Here is a 20,013-nt window from a genome sequence, read left to right as displayed (position 1 = left end):
GAATAGAATATCTAGGATGCCACAGGGCCTATGATTTCCTCCTGTCTTCATAAACTGTTTTTAGGATGGAGAACAGGTCCCCGGCTGCAGGTAGACTGTTGCAATGTTGACTAACATTAACTGCAAAGAATGACAGGAATGAGCACGATGAACACCTTTGCTTTTATTGCTAATTCCACAGCACTAATTCTGGGCTTTGATTATATTGCAGCCAGCAAATATCAAAACACTGAGCTACTAAAATGCTGTGAAGATGGCATGAGATTAAATCCCATGAGGTTTTCTTGTGAGAAAAGGCTAACAAAGGTGCCTGGCTCTCCTGAATGCAGAAAAGCCTTCCGGGACTGCTGTGAGAAAGCCACAGCCCTCAGGAACAAGGCGAAGCGGAGGATCAGAGTGGGCTTGGCACGATGTAAAGAACGGTGGCATGCAACTGTCTAAAGAAAAATACCCTTCATATGGTGGCAAGGGAGGGTTAATGGGCATTTAATGCTGTGGGTCCAGGGGGGGAGTTTTCACATCACCATTTCAGTAAGCCCCGCTATAGGGTGGGACCCACACGCTGTTGCATCTTCACACCCGTACGCTGCAAAAGCGGGACTGGGATGGGGTAACTTCTTGGGGTGAGAAAAGGAATCACTTTAGCCCCCTTTGGACCCAGTGCAGCCTTATGGAGGAGCTGCTGGCCCTGCCCGCACCCTGGGAGGCTGCAAACAGCCGAGCAGAGAAGGGGGTGGCTGTCTCTGTTCAGGGCTCTGAGTGATCTCTGATTCATAACTATTTTATTAGTGGTACTACTGTTATAACACTCAAGTACCTCCAAAACACTAACTGATGAGAAGAGGTCACTTCAGCCAGGGAGAATTTTGTCTCTTTCTTCCTTTCTTCTCCCCAAAGTCTATCTCTGATCACACGGGAGCTCGTGTCACACACAAAAAAAAATATTACATGTTGAAAATGACCATATTCAAAGTATAATTTCTGCTACCATTTTTCCCAGAGCTCGCCTTTCATGCTCTGTCTGTCACAAATATGAGAGGGTGGGAACATCTTTGCTACACACTATTAAAAAGGAATATTTTCTTGTTTGGCAGCATATAGTTATTGAACTCTCTCACAAACTGTCTCCCTGCGTGACAGTGTAAGGTCAGCAGCCAAAGACTTCAGAACAGAAACCCCACTCTTATTTTACAGACTATGATGATCATGAAGAAGTGTTTGATGACATCTCTGTCAACTTGCGCAGTTATTTTCCTGAGAGCTGGTGGTGGAATTTTGAAGAAGTGAAAAACCCTGGAAACCATAGGTACTGTATTACCTGACTGGATTAATATGTCTAAATTAGTACAATAAAATGTATATAAATATCATCTTTATGTGTTTTCTGATACAAAGGACTTCAGAATATTTGCAAGTGCTTTGTCTCCACAACCAAGGGAATATTTTTTCCCTTACAATATTCAAACTTCAGCAAATGACAATGTTTGTGATTTATACATCCTTCCCAATATATTTTATTTTCTGTTTCTTAGTGTGGAAAACTTTGCTCCTGACTCTATAACTACCTGGGAAGTTCAGGCAATAAGCATATCTCCCCAAAAAGGTATAAGTATTTTTTATTTTATTGGGTTTCTTTGTATGGATAAATAGAGAATGTATATTTTTTAAAACAGAGATACAATGTTATGTTGACAGAGTGAGACAGGGTGTACTAAAATACACAAAGTGTTTTGATCGTGGCATTTACACCTTTCTTTTATGCCATATTGAAGTCCAGCTAGAATTTAAGGGATAGATATATATTTATAAAAATGACATAATGGGCTCTGAAGGAGGGTGGATTACACAATCAAAATTGTCCCCCATTCTTTCAAATCTAGAAACCATCTCACTTTATGTTCCACATGGCCAGGAAACCACAAGAAAGGTGGCAGTAATAACACCACTTTTATTTGAATAATTCTGGGAGCAAGTTATGGCCATCTCAGAGAAGCGTGAAAGTCTTTGGTCTCTGGAAAGCCAGAGAAGAGAAGAGCTCCAGGAGACTAGCAGAGGATCAGCAAGGGCTGGATACCAGTGACCCCAGGTTCCCAGGTGCTGCTTTTGTGTGGCCTTGCAGGAAAGCTGGGCCACACTTCACTGACAAAAACTACAGATACTCCTCCCAAATTTAATCTATCAAATACCGTAGCAGTGACTCCAGAAGGCAACTCATCTACCCCTGAGACAGGTCTCTAGTACAAGTGAGTTGAAATGCTCCCTGAAGGTGCCTGTCTCCATCTCCTGCCTTTGACCTCAAGGGAGCCCAGGCAATGAGCTTTGATTAGACATTTAACTTTTTATCAGATGATGTTAAGTGTGTAATTCTTAACTCTGTTTTTTTCCCATCCCAGGATTTTGCGTAGCTGACCCCCACACCTTTGCAGTTTTCAAAGACTTTTTTGTATCCCTGAGATTACCGTACTCAGTCAGACGACATGAACAAGTAGAAATAAAAGCAGTGGTTTACAACTATCTGCCCAACGATCTCCAGGTAGTATTACCACAACTGCTGTGCTATACACATCTAGCTAGCTAGATGTATAGCTATGTAATATTTTAATGTAAATAACCCAATCACCCTTCAATGCCCTCCTACAGCCCAGACATCGTGCTCCCATTTTGAAAGTCTCCCCAAGGACAGGATCCAGTTCTACTTGTTAATTGTATAAAACAGATTTTTACTTACTGTATAAACTTACTGTATAAAACAGATTTTATTTACCATATTACACAGCCAAGTTCCTTGTCTTTGAGTATACCTTCTCCCCCTTCATTGAAACAACCAGATACTTTTTGCTGCCTGCCAGTCTAGACAGCATCCAGCTGCTGATAAAGCAAGTACACAAGATACAGGGGTAAATTATGAGCCCACAATCCAATAAATTAGCCACAAAATTAATTGTACATACAATGCAAAGCCACTTTTTGTCTGCATGTGACACGTACCCAGCTCTGCATATGGCCACAGTTGTCACTGGGCTTAAAGCCTCCATCATCCTCAGGCTGATGTTCTTTTTTTCATCTCTTCCCACCTCTCAGGCAGCTCTGCTTGACCAGCATCTCTGAACTGTCTTGAATGGTATAGAGCTGGGATGTATAAAAATGTACTATCCTTCTTACTTCCCTGTAGTTCAGGGGTAGGCCAAAACTATATTGCAAATTCGGTGTAATGAAGAAATACTAGCTGATTTACCTTCACAGCCCTAGTCAATGTAGATGAATGTTAACAGACTAGAGGATCATAGAACAATTTAGGTTGGCAGGGACCTCCAGACGTTTCTGGTCTCAGCTGCTGCTCAGAGCAGGTCCAGTTAGAGCAGTTGTTTGGGATCTTATCCAGTCAGACATTGAATATCTCCAAGGAGGGAGACTCCACAAACTCCTTGGAGAAGCTGTGCCAGCGTTTGATCACTTCTTGGTGAAAAAAGTTTTCCCATTCTATAAATGGAGAATAGTAAATTCAGGGGAGCAAAGTGAATATCACTTTCTGCCTTGCAAAATGTCTGCATTGCTATTTTCTTTTTAAGCAAGAGCTAGTCTCCTGTTATACCAGTTTCTCATTTCCCATTCTTATCTAGACATGGTGGAGCTGGGGTATTTTTCCTGTGCGGTGATGCACTAAGCCTGACCGCAGGCATTGCCTTGTCCCCACAGGTTACAGTGACGATGGATGCAGTGAAGGACTTGTGCACCACAGAGGCGATGGAGAAGGCTGTGAAGATGAATCTGGTGGCAAAGGGGAACTCTGCAACACCAGCCTACTTCGTGGTTGTCCCTCTGACTGTGGGAGAAATTCCAATTACTATTTCTGCTTTGGACACCATTTCTGGGCACACTGATAGCATTAGGAAGAACCTCAATGTTGTGGTAGGTATAACTATTTGAGGGCAGACTCTCCTCAGATATAATACTCACTGACTGTGAAGCTCTTGTGGAGGGAGTGAAATCATAGAAACATACGGCTGGAAGCAATGTCAGGAAACCTGTTTCTCAGCAAGGATTGAACTATAGCATGGGGAAGAAATTTAACCCCGTGGTGGGCTTCTGAGGTAAAACACATACAGGCAAAGATGTTGTATTCATTATTTAATAGCTTAGTTCTCTTTCAAATTGATGAAAAGGAGAAGCCTTTTAGAAAATACGACTTTTTAAGAGTCATCACTGACTGGCACAGACTCGTTACAGCACTCAAGTAGAGCACTGAGGGCCATTTTCAACCCACACAAAAAGCACAAAATACGAATCCTTGCACCGTTAATGTCAGGGGATAGCCGTGTAGGTAAACATAAGGCACAGGATGCCAGGAACCTGCTGACGTTACAGGCCATAATTTTTCTAGAGACAGACACAGTCTGAGAGTTCAGTGCTATGCCAAAACACTAAAAGTGTCTGTAAAAATAGCTTTATTAAAATACAAATTGTAGGAAGATGTATGGAAATCAAAAGGAAAAAAGTTTAAGTTTTAGCCAACAAGATGAACTCAGAACTTGGTGGATTTCATAGATGAGAGGTTTATAAAAGGGAGTCTACCTGTGAACTTGACTTGAATGGCTCATAAAGCTGAGAATAGATTAAAGTTTAATTTTTCTGGGTTAATTTGGTTTAAAAAATTATATCCAGGGAAATATGTCAATAATAACAAAAAAATGCCAGTAGAGTTCATTAGCATTTCAACTGGGAGACTGAAATTATGATTTGAAGCTTCAGTTTTACCTGGAGAGAAATCTCTCCCAAATAATTTATTTCTGCCATCTGCTGGTCTAGTGCAAGGTCAGAGATGGCAGCTTTCATGCAGCTTAATTTCATGTGTGGGTGCTTGCAGAAATTTTGACTTTTCTTTCCTCAATTGTACAGGCTGAAGGTATTTTACAGAGAGAAGAAAAGACCATTTGCATTAACAGTGACTGTAAGTTACATAAAAGAACTTTCTGGGGGTGTAAAGCCTGGCATGAATGTCTGGTGGGTGCAGTGACCCAGTTCTTAATGTACAAACATTGCTTTGGTTGACCAGAGCTTGTCACAAATCTGTTCATCCAATACATAGAAAAAGACTCAGGAAAGAAAAATTGTTTAATTCTAAAAGTTTAGAATTGATTTGTATTACTTCTGTGCTTCAATGTAACATTCTTTAAATATGAAGTAGACATCTATTTCATTTACTAATGGGTCTTAAAAAGTATTAAAACCAAGACTCATTTCAATTAAAAAAAATATTGCTAATGATTGAAATGAAATCAATTTAAGAAAAATAAACGTATTTCTTTTAATAAATTTCCATTTAAAGTTTCTGATAACATTTCTGTCATAATTGACATCAACTGTGAGATGCTTAATGAAAAGCACATTCTAAAATTACACCGCATGTTTAAAGAGTCTGGATGTAGATCTCTATTTACTATTTATTTACAGTAAAGTCCCATACACTGGACCTGAACAGACCATCTGATATGGTACCGGGTTCTGACAGTCACGTGTTCGTTAGCTTGCAAGGTAAATGTAATTTTTTTGTCAATAACTTCTCCTTAGGTGACCAGAGATGTGTCCCTTCCTGCTGCTCATTCTTGAACATCGAGTCTCTACTCCTTTGTAGTTTTTCTGCTGTGACTCAAATGACCTGTGGTGTGTGCCCAGGTCATAAAACAAAACAGAACCAAGGCTGATCCAGTACTTTTCATCTTTCTAATTACTCCTTCTCATTTGTATTGTATATAATAGCTTTATGCAGCCCATCCTGCCTCACTGTGCCCAGGGTAACTTTATGGGAAGGCCAGAGGAGAAGGGAAGAGTTCACCTTCTCTAATAACCCCACACTGCATGTAGAACTGTAGAAATCTGCTTTAGTCTTCAGAAATAAGGATGCCAGACTCTGACGCACAACTTCTGGAAAGTTCTGTTTTTCTAAACAGAAGATATGTACAATCATATATTTATTTAATCAAATAATCATATACATATATATATACACACTCATGCATACATACTTAAAAACATCTATTAACAAGTGCTCTTATTAATCATAAAAAATTTTTTTCCAGAAAATGTAAAATTATGCATTCATGACACAAATCCATATTTCAAAACCCTGCCATTTCAAAACTCTGGTCTAAAGCATGGGAATGCTTCGATTTATCAAATGAGAAAATTACAGAGAGGAAAAAAACTCTCAAAACTCTGCACAAAATATTTGGCATGATTAAGGCACGATCTTTTTGCCCCCTGTGGGAAGACCAGGTCTGGTTTGACAAGACTTTTCCAGCCTGAACCTGAAGGACCAGTCTTTCCCCTTTCCCTTGCTTCCCTGCCTCCAGTAGCCTCAGGACTGTTTCGCCTCCATGCTCCTTCACTGCCCCAGCCACCTTTCTCAGCTTTCCCAGAGACTGGCACCTCACCCTTGTTCTTCTCCAGCTTTACAAAGTCTTAAGTAGATGAAAACAGTGTTTAATAACGAGAAGTGTCAGGCCATGCTGAAATGTCAACCTATAGCTAGTATCATCTTTCTCCTGTTAACACCAGACAGCTTTGAATACGATATGTAATATGGCTTGTGTTTTTTACAACAGGGAATCTTATGGACGAGTCTGTTGAAAATTGTCTTAGCCTCACTGGAGTCGAGAAACTTATTCAGGTGCCTACAGGCTGTGCAGAGCAAACAATGGTGAAAATGGCCCCTGCAGCCTACGCTATTGAGTACTTGGATGCCAGTGAGCAGTGGGTGAACTTTAATCCTGAAAAGAAGGAGGAAGCTCTTAGCATGATTGAAAAAGGTATGCAGGAAAAAACCCCAAGACCAACTGACATGGTCATTGTTATCCCTTCACTTTGCACATGAACCATCGTTACTGGCCAAAGGCGTGAGTGTTGCCTTTAACACCGCCACGCAGAAATGCCTCTGACAATCTGCAGACAGACACAAGAAACAGAACTGGTGAGGAGGATTTAGGTGACTAATTGCCTACATCTGACATGGCATAGTACTGACGGTCACAGTCCACATTCTCTCTTGCCTAATTTAGAAGCAGAAAGTTAACATCTCAGCTGATCAATTTCAATTCTTTCTGAGTAAATCGACAGAAAAGGCCAGTTTATCATTTCCCCCTCACATAGATGTGCAAGATAGATCAATATGAATCATGTCCTAAAAATGCTTATTTCTCCCCCTGGATCATAGATATTGAGTGCTTAGGATAACCAGCTGAGATGTAGACATCTCTGCTGCAGATAAAGCAATACAGTGCACCTGTCTTCATGATCTTCAGACAACATCTGACACACGTTTCATCAGTAAAAAATAAGGGGGTATAAATAGAGATTAAAAACATGGTAACAGTTGCTGAATGGAGGTCTTTGCCTATTTATCTAAGGTTGCCTAAGATTATCTAAGATTCATCTAAGGTTGCCTAAAGGGACATTGAGATCCTGCTGATGAGTGTTTGGTATTATCAGCAGCATTTAGTCCCTGTATTATGCTTTTATTGATTCTTGTCCAAGTTCACTGGGGTAGAAAATTAGTTTTGTGGCTATGATACAGACTTTATCAAGATAATAGCAGTCAAGATCAGGCTTAGAAATCATGAGTTGTGGCCTCTATGTTTGATCCAAGAGATGATGGTTTTAGATTTTTTGATTCCATGCACTATAAAGTCAACAGTTGCAAAGGTGTCAGTAATGGAAAATAAGTTTTACAAGATCTACTACACCGAAAATGCTTTGTAGCTGTAGATACCTGCAGTTTTCAGGTTATTCTCATAGCTCATTTAAGTCAAACAAGACTCTGTCAAAGGCCTGCTGACCCAGCCATTTCCTCCTTAACATGCCAGTGAACACCTCCATGTACTCTTCCCCCAGTCAATAATGAATGTGTCTATGTTAATACAAGCAATGTATGAAAATGCCCAAGAAATATGTGTATTCTTCTGTATTCTCTGAACAGTTATGTGCTGTCCTGTTCATGCAGGTTATACTAGACTGCTTGAGTTTCAGAAGGAGGATGGCTCCTATGGAGCATTTAAAACAACCCCCAGTAGCGTATGGTAAGTGTATTTTTCAGGGTTTGTTTGTTGGTTGTTTTTTTTTTTCCAAAATACCTCTACTATTATTTGATGCATCAGAAGCTTTTCGGGGACGGGGAGGGAATTTTCAAAATCTGGTGGGCATGGTGTTGCCTATATACTTTTGTCATGGATAGTCAGCCACATAAGACTCCCAGCAGGTTTAGTTAGTCCTTGGTGAAGGAGATTTATACTGAGCTCCTCATGATTTTGCATTTGCCACAGAGTAGAAACATTCGTGCTGATGTCCAACAATAACTCACTAGGTTTCAGTGGGCACACTGTATTGAATAGAAGTCTATGTAGAAAACGAGTATGTTTCTTTTTCTTGTCAATATGCTCTTCTATAAATATATGTCAGCACAAGTTGGGAACATTTTCTTTTGTGCAGGTTGACTGCATTCATTGTTAAAGTGCTCACAAGGTGCAGAGAATACATTAGTATCCAAGACAGTCACATACGCAACTCCATTTCCTACTTGATTAATCAACAGCAGGCAGACAATTCATTCCATGACCATCACCCAGTAATGGACAGGACTATGCAGGTAGGTCATCCATATTTAGAACAATCTTTTGCATATTTAGGGCTACTAGGGATTGAAAGCTATATTGTGAATTGTTGAGTAACAAGAAATGTATCTAAAGAAAAGAAATCTGTAATGTAAAATGAATTTGTAAAAATGTCTGTTATGTCAGAGATGCATAGCTAGCACTTCACCACCTTTATCTTTTGATCCAGTCTTAGATAATTTTGCAGATGACCTATGCCTCCAGAGCACTTAGAAAATGAATTCTGAGATCTTTGTGCTTGGTACAAATTTATGCCTTTTATTGTCAAAGGCAATAGAGCCATAGAATCATAATTTAGTTTTGAAGGAACCTCCAGAGATCACCTAGTCCAACCCCTGCTCAGGACAGGTCTTGTTAGATCAGATTGCACAGGACCAGACATGTCTTGAGTACGTCCAAGGATGGGGATCCCACAGTCTCTCTGGGTAACCTGTTTCAGTATTTAACCACTCCCATGGTGAAATAAAAAATAATATATTAATACCTAATCAGAATTTCCAATTCAATATGTTAATCTACACATCCCCTGGAGGTGTCCAGAAACATAAAATTGTTACACTGTCCATGCATCTAGGATATGAAAATAGTGTGTATCTTCCAAAATTCATTGAAAATGCAGATACCTTTGTAGTGATCTTATACCAAAAAAAGTATTGATTTTATTAATGATCTATGATTTAATGATTTAATGATTTATTAATGATCTCATTAATGATGCTTTCGCCATCCAAGCCAGTTCCACAGTTGATGTAACATTGTTTGGGAAAAAAACCCCAAAAAACTCAAGAACTGGCCAAAGGTTTTTTTGACCTGTGTTCAGGCTGAGATACTTATATTCTATTTTACATTTGCTTCAGGAGCTGTGCATGATAATTTTGTACAGAGACTTGAGTCTTTCCAAGCAACCAACCTATCCTCCTAAGGATAAACATTTGGGGCTAAGCAAAAGACAAGATTGTTGTCAAAGGTTGTTGAAGGTTGTTGTCAAAGGAGATCACAAGCAACAGGAATGTAAATGCAGAACTTCAGAAAAAAAAGCTAATGAGGGCACTGTGTTTATTTTATCAAGAAGAGGAATAAGAAATGATCTAATAATGGTGTATAAATACCTTTACAGGAGAAAAGCTCTGGGTGTTAAAGGGCTCTTTAGTCTATAGGGATTAGCAGAGAAACAGGAAAAAATAAAACACACTAGGGCTTGGAAATTGAAGTCACGAGTATCCCAATGAGAAACTGTAGATTTTTAACTATAAGTTAAATAATTAAATATTTGATTAGTAGCTGAAGGCTGTAGTGGGTTCCTAATCTCTTAGCATCGTTCAGTGCAAACTGCCATTTTAGAAGATATACTTTAGGCAGACACAAGTTAATGAGCAAAATTAAAGGGTAAAACTATATGGTCTGTGGTCAGATGGTTTGACAAGAAGGTCCTTGACTTCATGAAGTGTGATTTTTCTAAATTTAATTGTAAGCATACACGTGTACATTTAACTTTTCATGTTCATCTTTCAGGGTGGCATTAGGTCAGCAGAAGAGGACTTGGCTTTGACAGCCTTTGTAACTATAGCATTGCAACAGACTCTACAGGTTTACCAGTCACCTGATGTGGTAGGAAAGCTGACTATTTATCTTTACGTTTGAAGGCTATTACACCACGGCATGTCCACTCTACTATCTTATAGTACTGCAAATGAGGAGCTAAAAGTCTGTTTACATCTGTGGTGGATAGGAAAAGGTGCTGTGGCCTAATATACAACAAGGTGTTTCAAGCTATCCACTCCATCATCAATGGCTTTAGCAAAAATTATTAAAATTGTCTCAAAAATTAGTACAGTGAAGTATTCTAATTTCCTAGTTCTCTCGCCAGCAGTAACAGTCTCAATGACCTTTTCAAATGAATCCATTCTGTTTTCACAGGCACAAGTGATTAGAAGAGCGGTGGCTTACATGAAAAATGAACTTTCAAAAAATACTAATTGCTATTCTACAGCCATCACTGCTTATGCTCTGACGCTTGTGCAGTCTGATGGTGAAGAAGCTCAGTTTGTGAAAGAAAAATTAAGGGGCTGTTCAGTTTTTGATGCAGGTACTGGTAACCATTCTTAAAAATTCAGTTAGAAAGCACTTTTCCTAATTAAAGCACTTTGAGCACTCCTATATGAGCAAAACAAATTCAAGTAAATTAAGATCATTTAATTGTATAGACGTTTTATGTATATGTGTAACATAATTATCTAAATTACATAATTAAATTTTTCATTGTTGAAACTGTAATATGTAATTTGTATAATTAATATCACTATCAAGTAACAACTTAGCATTGTGAAGTTTGGATCATGACTGTATTTGATACCGGAATTGGAAAACCACAGTAAATTGCCATTTACCTTTTTTGTTTCCCTTGCTGCCAAACAAGTTTCCACATCCCTAAAGTCCATTAAAAAAGCTCAAGCCAGCTGAGAAAGAAACTTTTGACGAGTAAATAGGAATGAACAATTACATATGGGAATAGTTCAGACTGGATTTGTGATCAAGAGGGAAGGTGTCTTTTCCAGCCCACCTGTTTTCAAAGACCCCCGCCAGTTCTGAGAGCTTTGTTCCAGCTCCACACGGATGTCACCTCTTCCCCCCACAGTGTGTGGCTGTGGTCAATGCTGAGTCAACTGATTTTGTTGCTGCACTGCCACGCTATTAATTTCTCCCGATTCGTTTTGTGAACACATTATGGTTTAATAGCCATAGTTTAAGTGTAGGGAATATGCTTCTCCTTAGTCAAGACTGGATTTATGGGCATAGTTAATACTATTATCTTCTGGGGAACACCAGACACAATGCTACCACTCCGTCAGATGGGCATCACTGTTCAATGGCACCATTAGACTGTGATGATTGGACAAGTCAAAATTGAAAATTGTGGGTTTCCTTTTCCACCATCTCTGCTTCCCAACTGATTTGTTGCTCTCACAACAGTATTTGTGTCTGGTGGCTCCTCAGCGCTATGACATGAAATATCTACTGTGTAGAACAATAGTAATTTTTGGAAAATGTCTTTACGAAGGGGGTTCAAGACTGAATCATTCTTGCAGCAAAGCAGCAGCGCTACTGGGGAAATGGCAACGACGCAGTCTCAGTGGAAACCACTGCCTATGCATTGCTTCAAACATTGCTCCTGAAAGACATGGAGTACGCAAGGCCTATTGCTACGTGGCTGACAGAAAGGAGGAACTATGGTGGAGGATACTGCTCTACACAGGTGCCTGACCACCAGTCCGGGTGGAGTTTCAGGTGTAGGGAAGAAAACAGAAGCCCCATAAAGAATTTTTCATTTAGATTTGAAAGCATCATAACAGTTAATCCTGAACTTCTTTGGTGTACGAAGCATTAAAGATTTGGGCTCATTAATTAAAAATGGGCCAAGATAAAATGCTTATAAGCCAGCAAAGATTCTTTTGTCTTTATGAAGACTTATGATAATCAAAGATCAGAAATCCAATGGCTTTAGGATTTTAATGCTGAAAGAAGAAGCTAGGAAATTAAATGAATAGTCTGTGCAGGTGGGAACAGACAGATACAGGAGAACTTCAAAGCAGCAAAACCCATAAAACTGAAGAATAGATCCAGGTGACTGATCATGTCATCTTACATATTGTTGAAATAACCTGGCATAATTGTTACCTTTTTTTGCATTTCTTTCTCCCCTAGGACACGGTGGTGGCCCTAGAAGCTTTGTCAGCATACAGCATACAGACCCAGAACACTGCTTCCACCAACCTGACTGTAAAACTGGGAACACCTGGAAGACAAGAAGACTACAGTATTACTCTGATTGATACTGATGAAGTGATTCAGAAGCAGCTAGAGGTATGCAACCGTCCATTGTTTCAAGGTTTTTTTCCTCAAACAGGAGAAACATTGGATCATCTGGCCTAGGTTTTCTCATGTTGAGCAATCAAGATGTAGCTGGTTTATAACATTTTTTTAATAATTTAATCTGTAAAACAACAGAATCTTTTTAAAGAAAAAAAAACAACAAATGCTTAGCAGCCCACTTTAGAAGCCCTTTCCTGCCCCTTCAAGGACTTTGGTGACATGAATCTCCTCCAATATCAAGGAGGAGCCAGGAGCCCAAGTCTTGCTAGGGAATGAGGAAGAAGGGGAATATTGTGATATTCAGTGTGTTGGGACCTGTGAAAATGCCAAATCCAGGCTACAGAGGAGAGAGTGAAGTTGGAAGAATATGTCTCCTGGGCCCCAGAACAACAGAATAAGATGCACCAACACAGCACACTAAAAAATCTTATGATACTTGAGGTCTCATAACTCCTGCCATAGTTAAGATTTTCCCTACCCTAGTTCAGAGGGAAAAAGACATAGAAGGCCATCAAGACTTCAGAAAAACAATAGATCAAATGCTGAGCATAGACTAAATGTCTTTTTTTTCTCTTTTTTTTCTTTTTTTTTTTTTGCCTTGGTTTGCAGCTTGAACTTGGAAGAAAACTTGAAGTGTCTGTACATGGAAGAGGAAATGGGACAATGAGTGTAAGCTGTAAATCAGAAATTCAGAGTCCAAATGAACTTCTTTTAATCCTTTTTTGAAAGCAGAGTGAGAAATTACTTGCCATGGCTTCATCCTTTGCGTTCCTACCTCCACATTTCTAAAATTAGGGGCCTACAGACTGCCCTGATGGGCAATCAGTTTCTCCTGTTTTTAACTTTGTCAAGTCCATGAAATGTCAATGCTGATAGAGGCGGATGGAGTTTGAAAGACCCCTTTGTGGTTGGGAATGGAGAGTTATCTCAAAGGTCTCACGCCCTTTGTGATTTGCATATGGGACCTCTCCCACTTACACCCACGAGACTCCTCTGCGACTGGTCTGTGCCTCTGGGAGACCAGTGTTTCTTTCCACACTCCCATATCCCATCAGCATTTGCTGAAGTCCTGGATGAGTAAATCCCTTGTAATTTAAATTATATTTTCTGTGGATTGCTGTTTGTGTGTTCGTCTTAGATATTAAAAGTGTACTGGTCTTCTGAGCTGAAGAACAACACATGTAATGATTTGATTTTGACGGTGGAAATGGAAGGGAGCATTAAGCACCCTGGTGAGTGAAAAAGGAGGTGGCTGGGTCTCGAAGGTGGCGCATATGTCCAGCTACTAATGATACTTAATGCCTTTCCAGCCTCAGAAAGTGGGAATAACAGAATGAAACAAGGAAAGAGAGAGGCCTCTGAACTCTGCCTAGCTCTTGTTTCATTCAGCTTATTAATACTCTTAAATGGTTTAATAACTATGTGAGTGACTGTAGGTGCAGTGGGTACCTAACAGATAGACAGGTACTATTAGTAACCCTTCTTTGTTATTGGGAGGATAGCAAGGTAAACTCCCTTTACGGTGTTCCTGGCTGCTGTGAGGGGAAAGCCCAGCTCAGTTCCCTGGCTAATAAGAGACATACCATGTGGCCTTAAACATTGTTTGGGGCAGATCTGTTGTAGGTTTTTCGTAAGAGCAAGACTGTGTTTTCCATCCCCTGAAGTGTCCATTCATCATCCTCTCTGCCTATGTCTGCATTTTTTTCTGTTTGAATAGCTGACCTTTGGAGACAGGGATTGTCCTTTACATATTTATGCATAGCTTAAACCTAACTCTTAGCTAGATCTGTTGGTTATTCTTACTATAATTATCCCTAAAATTTTATCTCTGAATGAATTAGAAACACTGAGATGACGTACAGCAAACTTTTATAAACCCCATAGACATGTCATGACTGCCCACTGGTATTTATCATTATAGAAAAAGGAGACAAAATACCAGGTCCTCAGTCAAATTTGTGCATGGCTGATCATGTCTGTCACCTCCAGAAGCTGCATACTCTGACGAAGAAGGTGATTATGAGGATGTGATTGCTTCAGAGCACGCTGACTTGGACCCACTGTCTGAAATAGAGTGGTTTGATATCCACAGCAGAAGGAAAAGGGATGTGATCATTCCCAATAAAGTTCAACCACTGCAGTACAAAGTCTGTGTCAGGTAGGTCCGCAAGATCAGCTCTTCATTAGAAAATGCATTCATTTTTGTTTGTAATTCTTCTTGGTCACCCTCTTCATATCCACAAGCTCAGCATCCAGCCTGCTGACCTGTGAGTATGCTTACGTGGTGAGCCTGCATCCTTTCTCTCATGACAGGAGAAAAGGTTTCCACAGAATGTATTAGACAATTTACATAGATCTCAAATGTCCATTTAGAGTGCCTGTCCGGCTAATCATTTGGAAGAAGACTTCTCTTAAATAAAGTAGATACAATTGGAATATAGTAATAACACAAGTACAAAGATTTATTGCTTTCTGGAGAGATGCTGTTACTTCCTTCATGGTCACACTCTGGCCTCATAAAAAAGAAAAGACGTCTACTAATATTCGGGGGAGGAGAGGAGGTAGAAGGGGCATCCTGTTGTAGCAATCAAGAAGTAGGCAAGGGCAAAGCTACTGAGAAAAAAATTCTCCTGGGCAGAATAACACTGAAACATCTGCTTTTGCTCCCTTTCACAGTCTGGCAAGGGTCGCAGAAGCACAAAGTGGTGGCTGTCCTGAGTTCCACTCCAGAGAGGTGCAGGGTGGCAGAAGCAGGTTTTGCTCCCCAGTAGAATTTAGCTTTTCCACTGACTTTTGCCAACGCCTCAGAGGTAGTGTTTTTGATTCCCCCTCCTAGGCAGCGGTGTGAACAATTGGAGGGGAGGACTGGAGTTACCCTAATTCCCAGGTTTCGCTCTCCCTAGTTAAACAGGTATTCAGTGAATTGTGTGCTGTCTGAAGCACCATTTTCCCCATTAATTGCTACGTAACATTTATCAACTATCAGATCCACTGTTCTGCAGGATATTGCTGAGTGTTAGGGTGAGGCTTAAACAATATTGTGAAGCTCCCTTTTTTGTACTTAAGGCGCAAGAGAAAAACTGAAGGCACTGGCTACATCGCCATACTTCTTCCCTACACCGTGGTACATTCCCTGTGGGGAAAGAAGGATGACAAAATAAAAGTTCCTGAAGTACCACTAAGGGTGTATAGAATACCTTATGGCAAGGTGCCCTATATGAGTGCAGAAAAACTTCATTTTCCAGCAATGACACAACTACCTGATCTCTGAGAAGGTGGAATTAGAAAAGATTGGAAGTCCAACATATATACCTAATGGATAGTTAGAGTGATGAGAATTTTTGCCTTGGAACAGCAAAGGTGATGTAAATTTGACTTTGTCCGTGAAGAATTTGGATAAACTCCTTTCCTATTTCCAATCTCTAGGTAATAGAGAACAGACACTTTGTCAGTGCTGTTTACCTTCCCTATCTTCAGCAGCGCTTTTGTGGTAAGCAGGCTGTTCAGTGCAGATGTTGACTGCTGATGGTCTTCCTTAAAAAGGTCCACAGGTTCCAACCCACCAAAGATGTCCCTGGTTGATCTCTCTCTGCTGAGTGGCTTGGAGCCTGACACAAAGGATCTTGAACAGGTCAGGAACACACTTTTCTGTGCAATCTTTTATAGCCTTTTCTATAGAAAATTTGTCTTTCAAAATCTTTCCAAAGTCCACAGAATAAAGAAGGGAAAACAGATTTTGGATAGATATATTTTCATTATGCTTGATCCGATAAAGTATTTGCTGAATATATACAAGAAATGAAAAGCTTGTGGTGAACAAAGTTCAGCCTTCTTAGTCCCTTGTAATAGAAATTAGGGCAAGGCTCAGCAGGGCACTTAAATACATACCTGTCCTTAACACATGTTGCTGTTCCCACTGGCACTGTTGTCCCACAACATGCCAGGATAGCATGTCCTGTGCTGGCAGGGGAGAAGAGAGGTAAATCTTTTAGAGGCGGTTGTTGTCAGGGCACAGTGGTGGGGAGATGGGGCACAGCGCTCTGCAAAGGTGGCTGCCAAGTTTTAGGCTCTGGAGCCTGCTTGGTTGGGGGCTGATTGCCCGGGTTCGTGCTCTCATGGACTGTCACCTTTGAGGAGGAAGAAAGAGGGCAGAATAAAGCACACAGCTCAACAAAGCAAACCGAAATATAGAGGGTGGTAGCAAATGTGTTCCTGTTATTTTAGGGTTTTGTTCTGATTTTTTTTGTTTGTGTGTTTTTCTGCAGTTGGTGATGTCTTCAGACCAGTACATTCAGCACTATGAGTACAAGGAAGGAAAGGTTTTGCTCTACTTTGGCGAGGTAAGCAAACCCAATGATTTTCTAATGTCTGTCATTTCAGATAGCATATATAGACTTCTATTTAAACCTAATCATTATTGGTTTTCACACTCCATTACCTATATGATTTTTGTCATATATTATTATTGAACAGCTCGGTTGAAAGAGGGTGGAGGAGGGGAAAAAGGGAAATGTGCACCTTCATCCTCTCCTTTCTATGTTCCAGGAGATGTAGTCCATGTTTGAGACGTGGGCTTCAGTCCCCCCAAAAAAGATAAATCCTCTCCAGTCAGAATAGACACTTTTCATCCAAGATTAACAAAGTGATAACTGGTGGTCATGTAAATTCCACATGAACAATTAGCATATAAATTTCAGTATTTCTGGATCAAGATCCATATAGTAACGAACAAATGTAAATGTCAAAACCCCTAGTTTGTGTGCATATTTCACAATATTTTGGATAATGACTCCACCCGACCCAATTATCCACTTGAGTTGCTTCACCTCCACAGCCAAAGCAGTGGCATCCCTGTAGAAAGCACACACAGGGCAATGATTTTTTTTAAATATAAGGCAATAGACAAATGAAAAAATCATAGAATCACAGGATCTTCAGAGTTCGAAGGGAACTCTAGAGATCATCTAGTCCAACGCCCCTGCTAGAGCAGGATTGCCCAGAGCACATCACTCAGGACTGCATCCAGGCAAGTCTTGAAAGTCTCCAGAGAAGGGGACTCCACAACCTCCCTGGGCAGCCTGTTCCAGTGCTCTGTCACCCTCACTGTAAAGAAGTTTTTCTGTGTATTTGAGCGGAACTTCCTATGTTCCAGCTTGTACCCGTTACCCCTCATCCTGTCACTGGGAACCACTGAAAAGAGTCTGGCACCATCCTCCTTCAACCCACCCTTTAGATACTTGTATGCCATAATAAGGTCTCCCCTCAGCCTTCTCTTCTCCCGGCTAAAGAGTCCCAGCTCTCTCAGCCTTTCCTCATAAGGGAGATGCTCCAGTCCCTCAGTCATCTTAGTTGCCCTTCGCTGGACTCTCTCCAGCAGTTCCCTGTCCCTCTTGAACTGGGGAGCCCAGAACTGGACACAGTACTCCAGTTGTGGCCTCACCAGTGCAGAGTAGAGGGGGAGAATGACCTCCTTCAACCTACTGGCCACACTCTTGCCTATGCAGCCCAGGATTCCATTGGCCTTCTTGGCGACAAGGGCACATTGTTGGCTCATGGATAATTTACTGTCTACTAGGACCCCCAGATCCTTCTCCTCAGAACTACTTCCCAGCATGTCCACCCCTAACCTATACTGGTGCTTAGCATTCTTCCTTCCCAGGTGCAGGACCTTGCACTTGCTTTTGTTGAACCTCATTAGGTTCTTCTCTGCCCAGCTCTCCCACCTGTCCAGGTCACGCTGGATGGCAGCACGGCCCTCTGGAGTGTCGGACACCCCTCCCAGCTTGGTATCATCAGCGAACTTGCTGAGGATACACTCTGTACCATCATCCAGGTCATTAATGAATATACTGAACAAAATTGGACCAAGTATTGACCCCTGGGGGACACCACTGGTTTACAGGCCTCCAACTGGACTCTGTGCCGCTGATCACAACCCTCTGAGTTCTGTCACACAGCCAGCTCTCGATCCACCTCACTGTCACCTCATCTAGCCCATACTTCCTCAGCTTCCTAATGAGGATGTTATGGGAGACAGTGTCAAAAGCCTTGCTAAAGTCAAGGTAGATGACATCTACGGCTCTCCCCTCATCCAGCCAACCCGTTATAACATCATAGAAAGCTATCAGATTGGTCAAGCATCATTTACCCTTGGTAAATCCATGTTGACCACTTCCAATGACTTCCTGTTCCTCAACGTGTTTGGAGATGACATCCAGAATGAGTCGCTCCATTACCTTCCCAGGGACAGAGGTGAGACTAGCCGGCCTGTAGTTCCCTGGGTCCTCCTTCTTGCCTTTTTTGAAGATTGGAGTGATGTCAGCCTTCCTCCAGTCCTCAGGCACCTCTCCTGTTCCCCATGACCTTTAAACATAAATATTATTGCTGCTATGACTGTCCCAGATATTTAACATAGGTCAAAAACTGTTCCTGACCTTAGCATTTTACTAAGGAAAGTGTTTATACTGGTGCCCAGTGGTAGAGGATAAGTTATGAACATATATTACACCTGATACCCCTGTGCAACGTGGCTTTAGGCAAGAGCTGAAAAGTAAGTCCCAAAGTAGTGATGATATGAATCTCGGTCAGACAGTTTCAGGCAGAGAAGGCCTGCACACATCTCAGAAAACTACCTTTACCAGGCTTGGCTCATCCACAAAGTATCCCAATAAAATCATGGAAGGAAATGCCTTCTTCAATTTGAGGCTACAGCTATTGGGATTAACTCACCTATGCCGTCAGAAACAAGCAGTCAACAGCTAGTACAGACAAAAGAATAATGAACTGACTGGGAAGAAAGAGTTAGTTTACTTGTCATAACTATTGTTCCTTTTTTCCTCCAGCTCACAAACGGACCAGACCCAGATTGTATATCATTTGGGGCAAAGCAAATCAATCCCATGGGCTTGATTCAGCCAGCAAATGCCATCCTTTATGACTTTTACAACCCTGGTAAGGGTGCAGAAAAATGATACAATACTGATTGAAAGAAATACCCTCAAGAACAAACTCCACTCTATAGAAAGGTGGTTTTGATGTAATGTCAATGTCTGAAACCATGTGATTTTGCTGAGCATTAAAATAACCTGCCTCGAATACTGTTTTCTACTACCATGGCTTAAGACCATCTAAATAGAGATCCTCTCAGGAAGGGCCCATTATTGCAAATGGAATGAAAAGACAAACTTTTACACTCATGGATTTTTAAATCAGGTTTCCTGATTTCCTCTTTCTTGTGGTGCTTTTAAGCATGTTGCACTCACATTATCTTTTTGGTGAGGCTGTCTTTCTATGCATCTAAGATAGGCAACTTTAGAGCTTTGGCTTATGTACTGTGCTTGCTAGAGGACCCAGTCTCGTTCCCCATTCAAAGAAGTTAAATGCAAATCCTCCCCATTTGCCAGAGTTACGTAAACAACATTTGAAAATGAGGTCAAATCTCTACTTTGCCTGTAGCTGAGGGATCCAAGACAGTTTACAC

At 40.9% G+C, this 20,013-nt stretch overlaps 1 protein-coding gene across 5 annotated transcripts in view; it reads left to right on the top strand.

Annotated features, from left to right (window-relative positions):
- LOC141734749 (complement C4-A-like) overlaps positions 1-20,013 on the top strand; it is a 63,036-nt gene that overhangs the window by 35,810 nt on the left and 7,213 nt on the right. For 4 of the 5 annotated variants that reach the window (XM_074566896.1, XM_074566903.1, XM_074566905.1 and 1 more), the window contains exons 18-37: positions 212-412; positions 1,195-1,306; positions 1,533-1,603; positions 2,394-2,533; positions 3,697-3,909; positions 4,897-4,948; positions 5,452-5,532; positions 6,603-6,806; positions 7,997-8,072; positions 8,482-8,638; positions 10,176-10,271; positions 10,581-10,749; positions 11,750-11,916; positions 12,366-12,524; positions 13,143-13,202; positions 13,672-13,765; positions 14,523-14,691; positions 16,077-16,164; positions 16,799-16,873; positions 19,376-19,484. In XM_074566896.1, coding sequence (XP_074422997.1) covers positions 212-412; positions 1,195-1,306; positions 1,533-1,603; positions 2,394-2,533; positions 3,697-3,909; positions 4,897-4,948; positions 5,452-5,532; positions 6,603-6,806; positions 7,997-8,072; positions 8,482-8,638; positions 10,176-10,271; positions 10,581-10,749; positions 11,750-11,916; positions 12,366-12,524; positions 13,143-13,202; positions 13,672-13,765; positions 14,523-14,691; positions 16,077-16,164; positions 16,799-16,873; positions 19,376-19,484 — 2,493 coding nt within the window. Of the gene's footprint in view, positions 1-211; positions 413-1,194; positions 1,307-1,532; positions 1,604-2,393; positions 2,534-3,696; positions 3,910-4,896; positions 4,949-5,451; positions 5,533-6,602; positions 6,807-7,996; positions 8,073-8,481; positions 8,639-10,175; positions 10,272-10,580; positions 10,750-11,749; positions 11,917-12,365; positions 12,525-13,142; positions 13,203-13,671; positions 13,766-14,522; positions 14,692-15,959; positions 16,165-16,798; positions 16,874-19,375; positions 19,485-20,013 lie in introns of all 5 variants that reach the window. The other variant, XR_012584593.1, reaches the window with a different exon arrangement.

The sequence above is a fragment of the Larus michahellis genome, chromosome 1 (assembly GCF_964199755.1).
Source record: "Larus michahellis chromosome 1, bLarMic1.1, whole genome shotgun sequence".
In the NCBI taxonomy this organism is placed as follows: Eukaryota; Metazoa; Chordata; class Aves; order Charadriiformes; family Laridae; genus Larus; species Larus michahellis.
Note: the sequence above shows the minus strand (reverse complement) of the source record. Positions and strands in the feature narration are given on the sequence as shown.